The sequence below is a fragment of the Rhipicephalus sanguineus genome, chromosome 8 (genome assembly GCF_013339695.2).
Source record: "Rhipicephalus sanguineus isolate Rsan-2018 chromosome 8, BIME_Rsan_1.4, whole genome shotgun sequence".
In the NCBI taxonomy this organism is placed as follows: domain Eukaryota; kingdom Metazoa; phylum Arthropoda; class Arachnida; order Ixodida; family Ixodidae; genus Rhipicephalus; species Rhipicephalus sanguineus.
Window position 1 is genome coordinate 1052102 of NC_051183.1, and position 20205 is coordinate 1072306.

At 45.2% G+C, this 20205-nt stretch overlaps 2 protein-coding genes across 3 annotated transcripts in view; one reads left to right on the plus strand and one right to left on the minus strand.

The window, feature by feature from the left end:
• LOC119401211 (transcription factor E2F7) overlaps positions 1–15242 on the minus strand; it is a 72949-nt gene extending 57707 nt beyond the window's left edge. For both annotated transcript variants that reach the window (XM_049418718.1, XM_049418717.1), the window contains exon 1: positions 14979–15242. The gene's annotated coding sequence lies outside the window, so the exon portion shown is untranslated. The remainder of the gene's footprint in view (positions 1–14978) is intronic.
• A 152-nt stretch (positions 15243–15394) lies between these two features.
• Positions 15395–17817, plus strand: LOC119401212 (39S ribosomal protein L43, mitochondrial). The gene is made up of 2 exons (XM_037667895.2): positions 15395–15945; positions 17598–17817. Exons 1-2 carry the CDS (start codon positions 15570–15572, stop codon positions 17756–17758), a joined length of 537 nt encoding a protein of 178 aa, XP_037523823.1. The 5' UTR covers positions 15395–15569; the 3' UTR covers positions 17759–17817.
• Positions 17818–20205: the final 2388 nt, after the last annotated feature.

The following is a 20205-nucleotide window of genomic DNA, read 5'->3' on the forward strand; positions in this document are numbered from 1 at the left end:
CGTTCTGCAACGTCACGCCTTCCGCTGCACGCGACACCCCGTTAGGGCAATAACAAGGCGGGCCGTTGACATTGGAGCCGGCCGCGCTTCCGGTGCTCCTATATACTGTGGACGCGGTAAAATTTCACTCCGGCCGGTGGAACGGATATGCGTATGCACAGCGAAAAAAAAAAAAAAAAGGCGGGAAAAAATCACAGAAAGGCGCCAGGAGGGCCCGGGCTAGCGATGTGCAGTTACAGTGTCGACTGACAGCCCAGCTAATGCACTGGAGGGCAAACATGTTGACACAGAAATAAACGAGCCACAAAAAATCGCGTATAACGAAACTAATTTATTCCAACTGGCAATAAAAATAGACGTGAGAAGAGAGGAGAGGAACAAAGAAATAAGATAAATGTATGACAATCATGACTTGATGTAATGACAGCAAATTTCCGCCATATTGTATATATATATAGCGCATGCTCGCACAGACAGACAGACAGACAGACAGACAGACAGACAGACAGACAGACAGACAGACAGACAGACAGACAGACAGACAGAGATAGATAGATAGATAGATAGATAGATAGATAGATAGATAGATAGATAGATAGATAGATAGATAGCTAGACGACAGACAGACAGGACAGACAGACAGACAGACAGACAGATAGACAGATAGACAGATAGATAGATAGATAGATAGATAGATAGATAGATAGATAGATAGATAGATAGATAGATAGATAGATAGATAGATAGATAGATAGATAGATAGATAGATAGATGCACAGCTGCGCATTGTCCGGGGAGGCGAGAGCGCAAGGAATCAAAAACTTCGAGGACGCCTATCCTTCAAGAGTAGAACGCGATTGCGTAACTGGGCATCACATTCTCATTCGCTAGCTAGCCATGCCTTCGGAGGGGGCGCGGGGCGGAATCAATACATCGACCGAGAAGGAAAAAGAAGATGGATTTCAAATCCTTCCAGTCGTCTTAGGTGAATGCTATGAGACCCTGTGAGGTTTTTTATTTTCATCCATCGCGATTTTTCGCCCACGCACAACGCCGATTTTTTATCCCCCAACCAGCGACGCCGACACCGGAATTTCTGCGAAACGATCTCTTTCACGCCGCCGCGTTGGATATAGGTTAGCACGGTACGTCGCGACAGAAAAGGGCCAAGGAAGCGAGCACTGGCAATTAATTCAGTGGCGGGCGCTCAATTCCGCGGCAATTTACCCGCGCACATTGGTGCACATGCATGAATAAAAAACAGAAGAAAGGGAAGGAAGGGGCAGGGGTAGGGTAAGGGTGAATACGACGCCACGAAACCAGTTTCAGACGACGTCTTAACCAGCCGTAACCAAGGTCGCGCAGTGCACGCAGTGCAGTTACGATAAGACAAACGGGGGAAGGCTGTCGTTAAGGGGAAGTCAATTAATAAACCGGAATGGCTGAACAGAGCCAAAAAAATGCGTACATAGGAGAACTAGAGAAGCTCGAACGGGCTTTCCTCAGTACTCTTCTTTCTTTCTTTTCTTTTTTTGACTCAGAATTCGTTGCACAATGCACGTGCCCTGCGAAGTCGCAACCGCTACATAGAGTTCTCTAATCGCCAAAGGCGCCTCGAAGCAATTTATAAAGATACAAGGTCTCGGGTTTGAAGTCTCCAAACCAGGTTACGATTATGAGGCAGGATGACTACGGGCTAATTTTTTGACCACCCGGTCATTTCAACGTGCGCAGAAGTTACAGGCATGCCAGCGTTATGATTTTCCTTTTTTCCTGCACGTCTTGTGCGTTTAAAAGTGTTGACACAGACTTTGAACATAAGTCACTCTTATGCATGTGTAAAAGACGTCGGCACACTGCGAGATATCTGCGCAAGAGACTAGTCGCAACGTGTCCAAGAGAATGCTGCTCAGGCATTATACGAGTACATAATGCACTAGCCTCCAAGCCATTACTCTCAAAGGTATACTATAGTGAGACAGTAGAACACCATCTACAGATTTTACTATATGCCGTATTTACTCGGTTGTAACGTGACCACGATTGTAACGCGAAGGGTGACTTTTCACTGCGTCCAGGAAGAAAAAAAATTTTTTTTAAATAAAGAATTGTCTGCATCGTCGCACTTTTAAGACAACTTGAATTGCGGTAATTTCGGTATTCGATTGTAACGCGAGGGTCGACTTCAGGTAGCAAAAATCTGAAAAAAAAAAAGCTCGCGTCACATTCGAGTAAATACGTACCTTTGGTGTAGACATGATGGGGAGGGTTGAGAGGGAGCTGACACTCCCGGAAATTTTCAATTTGCATCATCATCATCAGCCTGACAACGCCCACTCCAGAGCAAACGCTCCCCCACTTCTCAAGTTAACCTGGTCCTTCGCTTGCTGCGCCCACCTTATTCACGAAAACCTCTTAATTTCATCTGCCCACCTAACTCTGCGCCTCCCCATGGCGCGCTTGCCCTGGTGTGTATATGGTGTATATAAACGTGTCCACTGGCTCCACGCGATTCTATGGATTAAGACTCCCGGAGCAGCTGACGCGAGTGTGAATCACCGAATCGTTAGGAGGAGTTCCCTCGTATAAGCCTTCGCGTGTATTGAATACCCAAGCACAACACGCCCGATGAGAGAGTAGTGAGCAATAAATATTGCCCTTTTTTTCTTTTGCGGCTCGAGAGCGTTACGTCGACGCCGCGTCGACATGCAGCGTGCAACGTTACACGCGCGAAATATGAGCACCGCAACGCGTGCGATAACAGCTATGTGAGACCGACGACTGGATATAAAAGAAAGGGGGTGGGTAGATATATATGAGGAGGGAGGTGCGGCATCTGTTAATCAAAACCAGCTGCACCACAAAAGTGGCGATGTATATCCCTCAATCGTCACGGGTGAGATAGAAGGAACAACGAGACGACGAGGCACGTAGCATGATTTTACTTTCGACGCATGCATGCATGGGCAGCGCCACCTTGTGCTGTTAAACGAATGGTTCCTTATTTTTTGTATGCCAAGACGCGAAATTAGCAAGGTCGTGAAACGTCGAATCAACTAACCTAACCGTTTGCATATGCGCATGCATATACTGTGGCATTGTTCGGTCGTTAAAGATATGGCAGCATCGAAACCCATCCGTTTAACAGTTTGTAGAAACTATGTCACGAACGAGTTTTTTTAAAGTGCCGCCATCTTGGACTGTTAACGCTGAAGTTCTATATATCTTACGAGTAAATTAAGGGCATTACGGGGCACTCATACGCATCAAAACGGTATGGATGCGTTCGGCGCTGCACGGCATTGCTAATGCGACGGAGTACGAAAGTGAGAAATCATTCGAGTAGACAGCCCAAGATGGCGGCGCCCGGCCGCGTATGAATCGGAACGACAATCACCTCCATTAAGTAGGAAGTTACACATAACTTGAATGCGACTGACGTCATCGTATAACGCCCGACGTGAGCGCGCCCAAGAAAACGCAACGAGCGTCACGGGCACGTTCATGTCAGGCGTTACTTCATAAGGACTTCACCTAGTCAGGTCATGCCATCGAGTTAAGGCGCATTTTTTAAATACAGATGTTATCTAGATTCTATTTAGTGTCTAGTGCACTCGATAGAACATCTATAGAGATGCGATTGAACGTCATGCATTCTTTTTACCAACCATGCATTTATCAAAAATCGAGCCCTGCCAATGCCATCTGCCAAGATACAGTGCAACACTATTTAAAATGAACCACCCGAGGTCTTGTTTTGTGCATACTTCACATAAGTTGCGCGAATATAAAATAAAAGACATTTCGTTTGTTGTGTGTTGCGCCTGTTTAATAATAATCGTTGGGGTTTAATGTTCCACAACCACGATATGATTATGAGGGACCCCGTATAGTGGAGGGCTCCGGAAATTTCGACCACCTGTTGTTCTTTAACGTGCACCTAAATCTAAGTATACACGGGCCTCTAGCATTTCTGCCGCCATCGAAAACGTGGCCGCCGCGGCCGGGATTCGATCCCGCGACCTGCGCGTCAGCATGTCGAGCACCTTAACCACTAGGCCATCGTGACGGGTGTTACGCCCATTTCTTCGTCGGAAAGCAATGCCAGTGATTATACAATATGTGAAGTATATACTATATGTGAAGTTATACTATATGTGGCGTATAGTACATTATACTATATGTGTCATATACCATATGCGAAGTGACTGTACGTTGCAAAGCGTTAGGACACGATGCGATTAATGGACCGGGAAGTTAGCTTAATTACGCACGTGTACGACGTCGTGCGCTCAGTCGTCTGCGACTATCCGAAAATAACGACGGGCTTTTCCGTCAGACTTCGTCTTCACTTACCGCACAAGCTGTAATGCAGCGCTCGTTGGAACAGAGGATCGCTGTCAAGTTTTGTGCGAGTCCGCCGCGGTGGTATACAGTGGTTACGGCGCTCGGCCGCTGTCCCAAAGGTCGCGGGTTTCGATCCCAGCCGCGGCGATCGCATTTCGATGGCGGTAAAAAATGCTAGAGGCCCGAGTATACTGTGCGTTGCCAATGCACGTTAAAAAACACCATATGGTCGAAATTTCCGGAGCCCTCCACTACGGCGTACCTCCTAATCGTATCGTGGTGCACGCCAAACACTAAAAATTATTAAAACTTTTGCGTGAAGTTGAACAAGTCCGTAGTGATCAATATTTCCCAAGATAAAGACGGCCTTTGGCGATAACTGTTAGTCGACTGAGCGTCAAGTCTCCCATGAGAGTATACATCATTTCGGGATAGTTAAAAAAAATTAAAAGATGCTTGCACCAGGGCTCTATAAATAATAATAATAATAATAATAATAATAATAATAATAATAATAATAATAATAATAATAATAATAATAATAATAATAATAATCCTTGAGGTTTTACGCGCCAAAACCACGATATGAGTATGAGGCACGCCGTAATGAAGGGTTCCGGAAATTTCGAGCATTTTGACCTTAAACGTGCACTGATATCGCACAGTACATGGGCCTCTATTTAGCCCCCATCGAAATGCGACCGCCGCGGCCGAAATCGAACCCACGACTTCCGGAGTCATGCAGCCGAGCACCGTAACTATGTCACCCCAACGGCAAAGCTCTATAAGGCCTACATTCAGGACGAGGCTATACCGTGACGCCTTCGATGCGTGGAAATCATGCTGGAAGCGATGTATCGACGAAGGATCGAGAAGCCTATTATAATACCTTTTGAGGTGTTTTACCGATATGATCAATAAATTTTTCAATCGACTCACTGACGTCACTTTCCGGACATGGTACCTCAGCATTTTAAGCTGTCGCACGGTAATCTCGAGGTTGCGGGTTCGATTCCTGGTCACGGCGGCCGCGTTTAGATGGGGCCAAAACGTAACAACACCCGTGTGCTTAATATTTAGGCGTATACGTCAAAGAAATCGCAGTTGTCAAAACTAATCGGGGGGCCTCCACCGCGGCGCGCCTCGTAATCATATCGTGGCTTCGGCACGTAATAATCAATAATAATTAGGGGTGTGAGAATGTTTGAAATTTCGAATATTCGATTCGAATAGTTCGGTGTTCGATTCGATTCGCGAGGCACATTATTTTTCGAAATATTCTAACACCACAAAACTTCATAACAATTACTGAAATCAGCACAAAGAACTACGACCTGTGCTAAATTTTGCAAAAGTTTGTACACAAATAGAGAAATTATTTTCAGCTCCCCCACGCCAGGAATCAAACCCGCAACCTCGAGATAACAGTGCAACTACTTAGCCTAAGCTAAACCACAGTGCACTTTTGTTTTTGGCACGTATAACCCGAGAACGGTGTAAGAAAAATACCGTGAACCCGAGCAATTACTATTATACGTGGAGAGTGCTATCCATTTCACGTATACCGCCCCCGCGCACGCACACACACACACACACACACACACACACACACACACACACACACACACACACACACACACACACACACACACACACACACACACACACACAAACGTTTTTGTAGCGTTGGCTACACTGGCCTAGCCGAGCCAGTTTCGCGTGTCTCCTCAAGAGCCGTGCTGCGCATGCGCGAGGATCAGTGATGTCACGCACGGCACCTCCCGCGCACTCCGCCGCCGCCGATCTGCGCTTTCCAGAGGAGTGACGTCGTAGCCGTGGCAGACGTACTGGCGTCGGCGCGCGCGCAGCTATTCGCCTTCGCTGTGCAGTCGCCGTCTGACACTGCACTCAAGCCGCTTGATAGCGCCTCTGACTGGCGTTTGCCAGTGTCGCTTAGCCACGGAGAAGGAGAGTGCAAATGCTGCTCAACGGCGCAGAAGAGCGGAGAAGCTTAACTCATCGGATCCCGAAGTAGTTGCCTGGCAAAATAAATATACATGTACCACGTAATACGTATACCGTGTGTGTCATTGGAGCAGCTGTAGGCATGATAATCAAGCTAATCCTAGACAATCAGGAAAGCTAAGAACAAATCCGCTGAACCTTTGCTAACGCTACGTTATCCTGGCATAGCCGAGCTAAGCCACTGCAACTTTTTTTCTTCACAGCAGTGCTGTTATGGCCGAGGTTGGCCGTGTTTATAGAGAGAAAATTACCATCATCATGAACCGGCACGCGCTCCCTTCTTAATTGTGGTCTTCTTTTTCGCTCCCAGAACACGTGCGTCGATTTGTCCAGCGTGGAATGCAATAACTCTTGGCCGAGAGAACGAGTACAGAGAGAGAGAAAGCGAGAAAGAGAGAAAAATAAAGATACAGAAAGATATTCTTGGCGAGACCAAGCATAGCCATGTTCAATATAGAATAGCAAGGCGTGGGAAAGGGAGAGGTGAGAGGGTACAAAAGCCTAGCCAAGCCAAGCCAGAGCCAGCTAGGTGCCCACCAGATCTGCTGTGACTAGAGCGTACTAGATCTATCTAAAGTGTACTAGACTTATCTAGTACACTCTAGCTGTGACCCAGCCTTGTACGACTTAGTGCAAGCTGTACTTTTTTTTTCTGCTCGTCAAATAAGAGCTTACAACACACCTAACCGGCTACGTGCAGAGCCCAACATACATATACGTGTACACACAAGGTAACCATAAATCTGCAAGGGTAAAAAGAAGTCGCACGTCTCGCCACACTTGACGCTTTAGCTTACGCACTCGCTACAGCGATAACGACCCAACACTTTCTATCTAGACGACCGTGCATTTTGATGACTAAAACGTGCTTCTGCACTGCCACAACGTCATCGAAAAAAAACCGCGCGAACGACGCTGCAGCAAAGATAAAAGTACAGCGGGGCCAGTGAAACGATAAAACGACGTGTCTCATGAGTACGGCACGCGCAACGACGTTCTCCACAAAAAAAAAAAATAAAGAATAAAAAAAACAGGATTACATCTTTGCATTGAGATAGAACGAGGACAATGTCGCATACGTTTTAGTCTTTTTTTTTTTTTTAATACTGGCTGCCAGCTCATGAAAATTCAACTGGAGGGTCAAAATTCCTGCAGAATAAAAGTACATTCGAGGAATATTGTTACGTAATATTCCTGTTTCGTCACACAAAATGTGCCCGCTTGACCTGTTATGCAACTTGGCTGCGTGAAGTGCCTATACATATACATATGCTAGACACTTTACTTTTTTTTAATGGTGCTCGACCGATGACCCGAAGGTCGCGGGATCGAATGCCGCCCGCGGCGGCCGCGTTTCGATCGAGGCGATAACGCTTGAAGCCCGTGTATACCTTGAGATAGGTGCACGTTAACGAACCCCAGGTGGTCAAAATTTCCGGAGCCCTCCACTACGGCGGCCCTCTTAAACATATAGTGGTTTTGGGGCGTAAAACCCCGACAATTATCATCACTTTACGTTTTAACAAAGTGAAATTACGGCGAAAGAATACGGACACAACGACGAGGCAGACAAGGACGTCTTTGCATCCGTCTTCTTTTGCGCTAGTCTGACTGCGTTAAAATGCGAGACCAAAAATAGCTCAACAGTCTGTAATACTACCCATGCACTTTACACGTCCAACATACATGTCATGCGTCATATCCTATATGACCAAGGCCGTACCCAGGAATCTTTTTTTCGGGGGGTGTTTGTGTGTAGAACGACTAACTTTGGCAACTGGTGGTCGCTGCGATGGCATGCAAGTATTTCAGTGTCACCCAAAAGGTTAAAGCATGCAAAAAATTCAGGGGGTGTCAGAAACCCCTCATCACCCCCTTAGTTACGGCCCTGTATATGACATAGAACGTGCTCGTAATACGCGCAGTGTCTCGTGACATCAATGAAACGTCATTATGCGTAGTATTATGCAAATGAAGATAATGCATTCGCTTGTGTTTCAATAGCGCAGACGCTTCGCAAGGCGTTGCAAAAAGAACTCTCGTATGCAAACAACTTCGTTTAGCAGTGTGCAGTGAGAACAGAAGATGTTTCGTATTTGTAAACAAAACAAGAAGAGGAAGATGAAGAAGAGGGGATCAAGGTAAGCAAAAAGCTGTGCGATGCAGTAAATTCTCTCATCCCTGTGCATCGCGCAGTGATTGCACCGATTAAATGTATACTGCACAATCTACAACGTATTATTTCTGTCCTATGGACATTTATTACGCTAGAACGCGTTCACCCGCCGCGGTGGTCAAGCGGTTTCATGGTGATCGACTGCTGACCCGAAGGTTGACCGTCAACAGGTAAATTCAGAGAGAAACGAGGTAAACGCATGTCGTATTAATCATCGAACACTTTTTTTTTGTAACCTCTCGGCGGCCGTATTTTCGATGGAGGCGAAAATGCTTGCGGTCCGTGTATACTTAGATTTAGCTGCACGTTAACGAACCCCAGGTGGTCGAAATTTCCGGAGCCCTCCACTACGGCGTCTCTCATAATCATATCGCGGTTTGGGGACCTTAAACCTCAACAATTATTATATTATATTTTATAACCTGTACTCGCAACGTTGTCTATATGCCATTCCGCTTTCGTGTAAAAGGACGTACGTTGGTCAGACCGGCAGATGTATCAACCAGAGACCGAAAAAGCATCATTATAGCGTCACAAAAGCAGTCTCAGCTCATTCGGGCATTCATTGTCGAGATTGCGGCCGCACGCCTTTGTTTGAAAACACTTCTATCCTGTATAAGGCGCATAGTAAGATCACAAGAGAAATTGTCGAGGCCCATGAGATTGTGAGATTCGAAGAAATGGGCGTGAGCCAGCCTTGCCTCTCGCTTTCTCAAAAAAGAGTTGCAATATCTTGCTTTGTCGCGGTAACATTTTTTGCTACGTCGTTATATCGCCATGTACACGTGTTCGGTTCAGCGATCTGCCCACTGATTATCCATTTGTTGTTTCTGTTGTTTCCGCTCGCTCGTATATATATTTATCGGTTCGAGCGAAAATAAAATATTAGTTGAAAGTAGCGCTGTCTCCTCGTCTGTTTTCTTTCTAAGTCCCTGCCTACAGTCGGATGCAACCTTAGAAGTCAGTTGCATTGTCTCCTCAAAGGCGGATGAACACAAGCCTGAACCAATGGGCGCTCACTCGGGACTGACGTCATGGGCGGGACGGCCGGTGGCTCCGCCTTCGGAGAACATCGGCGCGTGCATGAGCGGGACTACTTCTTCAGTCGCGGAGGCGATCGGCTGCCGCGCTTCTGTCGTCTGGGCGGGGCCTCTCCTGACTTCTTAAATCTTCATGGCTATGACATAGAAGATGCTCGAAGTTCACGCAGTGTCTGTGGCATCAACTGAAACATCATTACGCGTACTATTATGCAAATCAGGTGCTGTATTCGCGAGTGCTTCATTTGAATAGGGCAGGCTCGGGCTTCGTGACGCGTTGCAGAACACCTCTCGTCCAAACTTCTTCGGTTAGCAGCGTACACTGACAACCGAAGACGCTTTGTAAGAAGAAGAAATGCTCTCAAGATAAACAAACGCGGCTTTTCAGAGCAATGGCGACGCCTCAAAGGAATGGCTAGCAGACGACAATTGTACCACCGTGCGCCTACAGCAGCAGACTGACATGTGGTCAGCGAAAAAAAAAAAAAATAATCCATGGCAAAAACGCTCGGCTTCTGCGAGGATCACAGATAAGATTAGAAGGAAAACGGCGACGGATGCGAAGATTCTCTCGAGATTTTACGGGGTTCCACTGTTTGTGCGCCGAGTGGGGAGACTTAGCCAGCGGGAAAGCGGAAAAAGAAATAATAAAACACAAAGAAGCACCATCAGCAAGTCCGTGAGATCGTGCGAGGAGCGGCTGCATGCGAACGAAAAACGCTGAACCAGGCTAAGTATAGTACAACGACCGCGCCTATCTTTGCTTAGCACGGTCTATTCTTTTTCTTTTTTTCTTCGCGAAGGACGCGCCAATGGCATCATGGCCACACTCACGATGACGACTCTGATTTTTGAGAGGTTTATATCATACGCTTCAGGAACGAATTTGACGAAATTTTCATTAATTTAATTATTCTGAGGCGCTGGACACTTAATTTTAACAGTGTTAATGTGGTAAGTAGAAGGCATGTTATTTCATGCTCAATACTGAGGATTGACAGAAAAAGATGATTCTATAGGCAGCCTGAAGAAGTTCTCTGCCCAGTTGTCAGGAATCAGTAGTCGACGCGCCGAATTGCATACAATTCCTCTCACAATTACAAGGATATATGTTACTCGAAACAGGAATATCTAACTAACTACATAAATAGATAAAAACGAACGTCAGAATGAGTACACGATGCATAAGTACAAGTGAGTCATCTCACGGCACACGAAAAAAACACTAGAAACGCTACGGCGATACGAGAATAAAACAAAAAAGTATATATATATATATATATATATATATATATATATATATACATATATATATATATATATATATATATATATATATATATATATATATATATATATATATATATATATATATATATATACTGCAAACATCAAACAAAAACTGTTACGCAAGTTTGGTTAGACGCAATAATTGAGGAGTACTTAAATATCTATAGCGTAGCCGATAATAAAGCGTTTTTTTGCATAATTTTGCGTATAAATAAATTGAGCGCATGCACAACTTACTAGCCGCAACCACATGAGGCCAAAGAAATAAGATGGAGGCTTTATTTGTAGTTTTTAACTAAAACGCAGTGATAATTGTATGAAGAGGGTTGAATTAATGCACTGTTGCTTTTAATTTCTTTATCGTTACTGGTACCAAATGTCCAGAAAGAAATGCGTACACGAAGACTGATGGCCGGGAGTCGAACCCACGCCCTGGCGTTTAACAGCGCAGCGCCACAGTCAAAAAGGCGGGTCGGAGATCTAAAATACAACTTATCAAAACATGTTGCGCTATAGTTTGTTTATGTTTGATAAAAGATGGTTATGAGGCGCAAGCCAAGGCGAAAATAGTCCAGAACGCTGTTTCCTGTTGCGAGCTTTTTCCGCCTTGGGTTACGTCTTGTCTATTTTTGATGAAGTTAAGCGTATCCGGCAATGACGTTTGTAGTCAGCTAAACTCTCAAGAAAAAACAAAACAAACAAAAAAGGGGCTCCGTCCACAACACCGCGATGTCCTAGTCTTTCGCCTCGAACCAGCTGGTTTTCGTTCAAAGCGCAAGCACTCTGCTAAAGTAAATAAACGTTTTGTTTTTTCAGACCACAAAATATCTTTGAGTACTGGCACGGCCGCTCGATCTGTAGTGTAGGAATACATGATATAACTTGTCGGGACGTTCAAGTTTTCTATCTAAAACTATAGCGACGCAAACGCGTATCTTTAGGGCAACACAAACTATCTCATCGCAAACATACCGGGGTGCTTGAGGTCATAAAAATGAGCGAACGTAATTGGCTTAGGGCGCCGCTTATATATATATATATATATATATATATATATATATATATATATATATATATATATATATATATATATATATATATATATATATTTTATTCGAAAGAATGTTCCTGGCTATTTGTTATTGGTTTAATTATATGAAAGAAAACTAGTCACAGTGAAAAACATAACATTTATTCTGAGCTTTCGGCCGGGGACCGGTCTTTATCAAAGAAGGCCGGTCCCCGGCCTTCCTTGATATATATATATATATATATATATATATATATATATATATATATATATATATATATATATATATATATATATATATATATATATATATATATATATATATATATATATATATATATATATATCCAAGGAAGGGACGACGATGCCTTGAAAGCGGCTTTACTGAACGTTTTCAGCGGGTCCACCAGCTGAAAACGTTCAGTAAATACGTTTTCAAGAAGGCATCGTCGTGCCTTCGTTACACATAACACGTCGGGCCCAGCATGAATGACGTTCAAAGAATTATATACACATATGTGCGTGCGTGTGTTTTCTTAGGTTGCAGCCGACTGCAGTGACAGAAAATATTCCGCACGGTCCAATCCCGCTAAAGCAGACTAATCGACAGCTCCGCGCAAAGGCTGATACGTCGAGCACTGTTTCAATGCATTCTTATCTTGGCTCCAGGGGCCTCGGCATTGTTTCAGATAAGATCAGATACCAGTACAGCAAACAGTGCCTTCTTGAGAAGATAATACAACACTGCTTACGCGACATAGAGTACCGTCTTTTTTTTTTTATAAGCTCCTATTAAGAGAACACCGCATGGGCACCTCGCAATAGGGCACAAGGTCGACGCCAGCTGCTCTAATGAGCGAAACATGAGAAAATAAAACGAGGGATATTAAAAACAAGAAAAAAAAAGATATAGGAAATATCGCGGGCACAACAGCTGCGGGCTACACACTTTTAATATGGCCGACTGCGTATAGAGGAATATCGGTATTTCCCCGAACAATAACGCCTACAGCAAAACTCCGTTACTGAACATGTCCAATTTCGAGTCGAAATAACCTGCCACGGTAAGGCGACCAAAAACCACTAATCGCTGCATCGCATATACACCCAACTTGACGAAAATATCGTCTTTGACTTGAGTAGCGATGTAAGAATGTCTGATAAAAATTTGTCGGGGAGTTCTCTATTAAAAAAAAAAACAGCGACAGAAACGTGGATCCTTATGGTAAAATCAGCTATCTTATCTCAGCGCATGACGTCATGAAAATGAGCGAACTTAATCGAGTGCGCAGAGAAATATTGCGAAATATAATCGTGTTGGCGACACTGCAACTTCTGATATTCAGCGTTTAATAAGAATAATACCCTAAAAACATCGACGATATCAATTCCGGCGCCTTATCTTATCTGGCAGAGATGATAGTGAGATATCCGTGAATAAAAGCTAAAATACCACGCAATTAAGTGCATGCTGATGAATCAGCGAACAGAGGGTAGAGATAACGAGTTTGCAGTGATATAATTTAATCTGGCAAACAATTTGCCAAGTCCGATTACGTCGCCGTGTTATCTTATCGCTAAATGACGCTAGTGAGCGCTTTCAGTGAGATAAGTTAATCGGAAACGCTTTTCACAATCCCAATAGCGCTACGATAAATATGCTCTACGAAAGCAATGCGTTTAATTCATCGTATCAGAGAGTGCATTAGTGATTAATATGCTCCACCAGGGGCGTAGCCAAGGGGGGGGGGGTGGGGGTCCAACCCCCCACCCCGAAAAAAATTTCTGGCTACGCCCCTGTGCTCCACCATAGCGCCGCATGTCAGGCATCAGAGAGTGCATTTGGGTAATACGCTCTAGCATAGCGCCGCATCTAATTCATATTATCAGTGAGTACATTTGGGTCAAATTTGAAACGCTGCACGAATTAATGAGAAGCGAAGGTTACATATATGCATCGGTCTACGGGTGATTTCTGTTAGACACCAGGCCCAGAAAATTCGAAAACTAGGGCCAGTGTTCCAAGAAAAAAAAAAAAAAAAAAAACTGGTGTTAGCAAAACGAAAAGGATGCCATGCACGCGAAAAGACGACGATCATGAATCATACGCACGAGCACAGCACGAGCGATCGGGCACCATCACGAAGCCGGATTTTTTTTTTTTTTTTCAGATGTTTCCCGGGTCAAGCATGCCCGAACAAGTTCCACGATTCGTAGTACAGGACTTCCCCAGTCACGTTAGAAATGGAGACGACGAAACCGACATTTAACCAGAATAGTTTAGCCAGCGCATCCGGCGAAGCAAAGCAAAAAGCTGGAACAGACCTTTCCCGAATGAGCGAGCGAAAAAAAAAGATAGTTAAATGGACTACCCGCCTGCTTAGCAGTGCACAAGTCGCCGAAATGCACGGATATTCGATAGAATTTTGCGCTATTACAATCGCGAAAACGCTGTAATAGACGGGTGAGTTCGGTAGACCCGCGGAAAAGATCGATTCCACACCGTGGCGCGCAATAGGATCTCATCGCCGATTCGATCAACCCCCCACAGATGGACGCGCCAAATGCGGCTGCGTCACGATTCAGAAACTTGGTCGAAAAGCGAAAAAAATAATAATAATTATAGGTACCGTGAAAATCGTGGTCGCAGAGGCTCGCATCGACGTGTGGTGTAGGCCGATTCACAACGCCAGGCCCCGGCAGGGTAGGGATTGCGCCCCGGATCTGAATGCCGCGTTCTTCGCTGGTTGCCGCGTTCGCTGAGACTAGCGCGCGCAAGTGAGCCCGCGCTCTAGCATGCTCTTCAGATGCAACGCTCGCAGTGTTGGATCAGGTCGGAAGAAAAAAAAAAGAAGAAGACGAAGTAGACGCCCAAACGGAACCAGTTAAGCAACAGCAAAAGAAGAAGTAGAAGTTGGAACGCGCGTTGCATAGCGGTTTCGCGGTCGTACTGAGTGATGCAGTCTGGCGCGCCGGGGGTTGCCCAAGACACTCTGCAAAACGAAACGTGCTCGCGCTTGCAAATAAGGGGAGAGAGAGTGAGCGAGCAGACGGGAGAACCAAACTTTACCTGATCTTGTTTGAGTGCGCGGTCTCCCGGAAACGACGGCGTCGTGGGTTTTCGCGCCGGCGACGCCGGCCAACGCCGTGGTCGTCTCCGCTGTTTGCCGATCGGGTAAAATCTATCCGTCGGCCAGCATCAACTCCGGCGGCAACGATCGCGGAACCGCGTTGCCCCAACCAGATGTCCAAGCATGGTGAAGCCACAGCAGGGAGAAACGCGTCCGCGCAGCTTGCAGGCACCCACACACGACACGCTCAAACGGTAACGCCCGCAAAACCACATTGCGCCCTTTTCGGACTGTGGCGCGAACTCGCGAAGCCAACCGGCCCGCCCGGTCTTGGCTCGGCCGTTGGATTCGCGGACGTGGCGACCGATCCCGAACACTCGCTAGATTTAGCAGACCGAAACACAAAACGGATTCGATTCCCGGTGTAGACGGCGATCCGAAGCCGATCCAACCGACGCTTTTAAAATGGCGGCCTCTCTGCGGCGGAGCATGCACGCTGAAGCGTAGGGTCGATGCAGTTTGTTGGCTTGTGTGCAGGGTATTAGTGGCTACAGGACGACAATTTTTGTTTCGGGAGTAAGGCTTAGGACATGGCTCACAAGGCGAGAACTTTCATAAAGGCGCCGCTGTACAACGGCATCGGCCGTTACGTGTGTCAGCTGCAGAGGCTCACGCTGACCTTCTGCAAGACGCACGGCAGTAGCCGCTTCATGCGGGAGTACATCGAGAGCGATCTGGTAAACTTCGCGCGCGACAACCCGGGCGTCGTGGTGTACCTGAAGCCTCGGCGTCACCGCGACCCCTACATCGTGGCCGAGTACCTGAACGGCCAGCGGGACATGATGCGCGTCAACGGAATCACGGCGAGCGAGCTGGTGAAATGGGTGGACCACTTTCGCACCCGCTCCGGAGAGCCCATCGCTCGCATCAACAAGTACCACCGCACCGACCACCCCAGCATACAAGGTGTGTACCCCGGTGGCCCCGGCTCAGGGGTCTTCTCCATGGAACTGGGGCCTTGCCGATGTCCCAAAGCACTCAGCTTGTTGACATGTCTCTCAATTGCACGGGCACCTTATCTTAACCAGCATGATCTTCAAAATATGGGATCACTCATTCAGCTTTTCAGACACACCTTTTGTTAAACTGCACCATGGGCGATCGTGGGAGTGCTAATGTAGCAGTCTACGTGTCACATGAATAGCATTTGCACCCCTCTAGAGGTGACTATGCATTGTGAACATGCCATGTCTTTGACGTAAAACTTTCAAAAGTATTAAACATAGTATTGTTTATAACCCACACCGCACTAAAATACGAATTAGGCCCTGAACAACATTAATAAATGTGCAAGTTGTGCTGTTTTGTGCCACTGTGGCATACAATGCTGTGGCAGATCTGTTAGGATGGCTCTGACACGTTACCGTCGCAGTTGTTGTTTTGCTTCTCCACTCCCCACTGTGCTCTTGTTGAGGCAACGGATTCCCTGTTTGAGAAGTCATGCCCATCTTCGTAGCAGCTTCACTGAGTGTGTGTCGACTGTGTAACCAAAGTAAGCTCTTTGGAGAACTGGTGAAAGGAGACCGTTCGTTACTTTCTCAACAGCTGTATCTTCAATGCATTGTCGTTCACATGATTACAAATCCTAAAATCTGCAGAACTTCCAGTACTGTCACATCTTGGCATCTCCTGCATGCAATGTTATTGCTTGCGATAAGTATCTCCACGGAACATAAATTTCAGTTTGGATTTCTAGAGGCGCGTTGCACAGTTGTGCTCGTGAGTGAGAGGACCCAGGTTCAGTTCGCACAATATCAAAACGTATTTTTCCCCGTTTGTTTTTCTAAATATTCCATATTTTCGTTACGGCTCCTTTGAAGCGGTAGTCTTATCAAAGAGAATCATGTAATGTCCCTGCCATTTATGACGCTGGCAAGATGGTGACAGCACCGAAGGTGCACTGATACCTGGCAAGCTTATGTTACCGGTCCCCCACTGACACAACCCAACCACAGACACTAAAAGGTTCGAAGCCAAGGCCCCAATTAGTATTTTATCATGAACTGATCGCAAGGTGAGGATGCCACACACAAGATGCCCGTTTGCAACAGGAACTGGAAATTTCGCTAATGGGCTTTTTAAGCTATAGAAATACGCTTGCCACCGACTTCACTACTTAACTGGAATCGTGTAACTTGCATGGTGTTATTTCTAATAAAAAATAAGGGAATAATAAGCCAAGGTAGATCACCAGTGCATCAGTGTGCCATCTATTGCTCTAAGAAAGAATTGTGCTACCGAGGTGTAGCATGTGTTAGCGACAGTTGAATTATTCTGTACAAGTTTTCAGTTTTTAATGTAACTCATGTTTTTATTTCGTTAGCTGACCAGTAATAACTTTAGGATAGTGTGATTTGTGGAAGCGGAGTGGTGCAGGTGCACGGTTACTGTTACAGACATGTGTCCAAACAATGAAAATTGAGTTGAAAGTTAGCGAATCTTGTCGTCTCTTCTTGCGAAAGTTTTTTGCGCTAAAGAAGAAATCATGGATTACCAACTAGCCCGAACATGCGCATCGCTAAGTTATATTCTTCTAACCCTTCCTTCGATTTTCTCAGGTTTCTGGACGCCCTTCACGAATCGGCCGACGGAGCAGAACCTTGCCAAGTTCCCCAACGAGGAACTCGGCGATTTCAAGTCGGTCTTTCCGACCGCAACCGAACAGCTCCAGGAGTTGGCTGCCCAAGACGGCCAGGAGACGTCAGAAGCGAAAGAGTGATGGCTGTGTTAGGAACTTCAGCGCTAGTAGGCAAATAAATGTTAGTTTTTGTCATGTTACTGTGCAGGTTCCTGGAATGAATGATCATTTTAAAGGGTCCCTCAACAGGTTCAAGATTTGAAAACGAACAAGCACGATGCCTACATATCTCAATCTACAGTGCAACTCCTCTAACATGTTTCTCATTGGACTGCGAAAAAAAAAAAACGTGGCAGTCGGAAAACATGAAACGTAAACATGTGGTTAAGATCGAGAAAAGTTGCTGCTAAATAAGAATATAGATGCATTGGACAGGGCTCTACGTCACAGTTTATAGCTTAAAGGAGTCCTTGATGAAAGTCTGGTGTTTCTTTAGCACCTATGCCATAAACAGACCCTTTTCAAGCACTCGGATGACCTTGTGGCAGTCTACATTGCAAAACTCAATAACATACCTCCTCAGCATATCCAGCACAGTGACACTTTACTATATATATCGGGCAGGAACAATGCAGGAATGCGGTATGAAAAGGGGATTTTAATACGTGGGTGTCTGTATGTTCTTTGCTGGGACCGAACACCAGAAGCATTAAACGCAGGAGGACGTGTAAGTGAGGAGCATATAAAAGGGGTTGTACAGTACATTGTTTCTGCAAAGTATGAAAAGCTGTTTGCACGAAAACAAGTGAACTTTCAAGCGGAATGCCACGTACGTGTCTTTCTTTTCGGGGGAGCCGATTTTCAAGCAAGAGCCGGAGTCAAATGCAAGAGTGCCCTACACAACGGGCACCACTGGAACTTCACTGACCATTGTCACAGACTCTTTTCGTTGGTCAAGTCAGGGCACGCAATGCCACCGCTAGGTATGAAATAAGGAGGCAGAGCTTGCCATGTGATCACAACGTTGTCCCTTTCCCATGGCACATGGGAGAATGAAGGACTGGTACACTGGTGGACAACTGATTGGTGAACAAGTGAGAGAGAAATACATGAGGCAAAGGCAGGGAGGTTAACCAGAATTGAAACATCTGGTTTGCTACCCTACACTAGAGGGAAAGAGAAAAAAAGATGGAGGGCTGGCAAACAAGAAATTACAATGGTTTTGTGAGTGACAACTCAAGTGTGTGTTCTTGGACCACTAATTACATGGTTGCCAAAAAGAGACTATCCTCAGACCAAACTTTCACATCATGCTGAAATTACGTGCACTGGCAGAAATGACAATGAAATAATGTGTTTTAGTTAGCCCCAGCTTGTTCTTATTCAGTTGTCCGCGACTGTACATTGCTAGCTAAGGTAAAGCGGGGAGTGACTCTTTTAACAGAGGCTTTCACCTCCCAGATGTATGGCAGCAGGTGAGTTTAATTTTTTCAAATGACAAACCGATTTGGAAAACTGTTCTGATGAGACGCTACCCAGATGGCATGTTACAACTTGCAATGTATAACCAAAATACGCCTTTAAAATGCTGCGCAAGGCACAGCCATTCAGCGTTGCAATATTGTTTTGTGCTGTAAATGGCAGCCTCGGTAATCCCAACACTACTGTACCACAACCTTTATTCAGCGTTAAGTTTGAAAGCATCGATAAAATTGACCTTACTGTAGGTCTGAGCGGAAATTGTTTGTGCAACTCATTAGGTGTGATGCTTTTAGTTACTGTTCACGTTATCGCAGTATGATGCCAGCTTAATTATTTATTAACTTAATTATATCACCTAATAAAAGTGACAGATGCAGACAACAGCTCTTCCTTACAAATGCATAAAACTAAACTTAAGTTTGTCTATCTTCCAAGGTCATAAAAAGAACCAAACACTGCAACATTTTGTTGTTGCCACTGGCTGTGTTCACGCTTCCGTCACCTCGTGACAATCGGAAATTATTTTGTTGAATTTCACTTAAATTTTGCCAACAGTGTGATGCAGAAACCAGCTGTCAAGCTTTCTGCCTGCCTTCCTGACCATTATTTCACGATAAACTCACACAGAACGATCATATTGTCACACCATAAAGGAACACACAACAATCATGCAATCACACAATAAAAGAATACATGGGCATTGCTCATATGTACAACATTCGTCTTTATTTGTTTTCTTCAAAAGACACAAACTCTCCAAGAAGGCCGTGGTATGTACAATATATATCTGCAGTTTCTCTTTAACGTTTTTTTTTTTTGTTCAAGGCAAATCATTTTTTTCTATCCCACTCCACTTGCCCCCTCTGAGAGTTGGCAAAAATAATTTTTTGATGACAAACGACATATTTTTTCCTCGCGGTTCCACACAGTAGCACCAAAATAAACTGCTTCGCTCGCATCTTGACACGCACGAGCATCGTTAATCCTTGTCCAAACCATAACAACGAGCCAAGCCAGCTTCCCAAACAGACTTCAATGGGCCAACAATCAGGAGAATGTGCACCAAAAACACAGCAAATCAATTTCAACGTTAAATAACAGAGATT

Bases quoted from the DNA above. Each gene is read 5' to 3' on its own strand.
- LOC119401212 (XM_037667895.2), top strand. From the start codon at position 15,570: ATGGCTCACAAGGCGAGAACTTTCATAAAGGCGCCGCTGTACAACGGC. The intron at 15,946-17,597 runs GTGTGTACCCCG...CGATTTTCTCAG, and splicing joins CGACCACCCCAGCATACAAG to GTTTCTGGACGCCCTTCACG.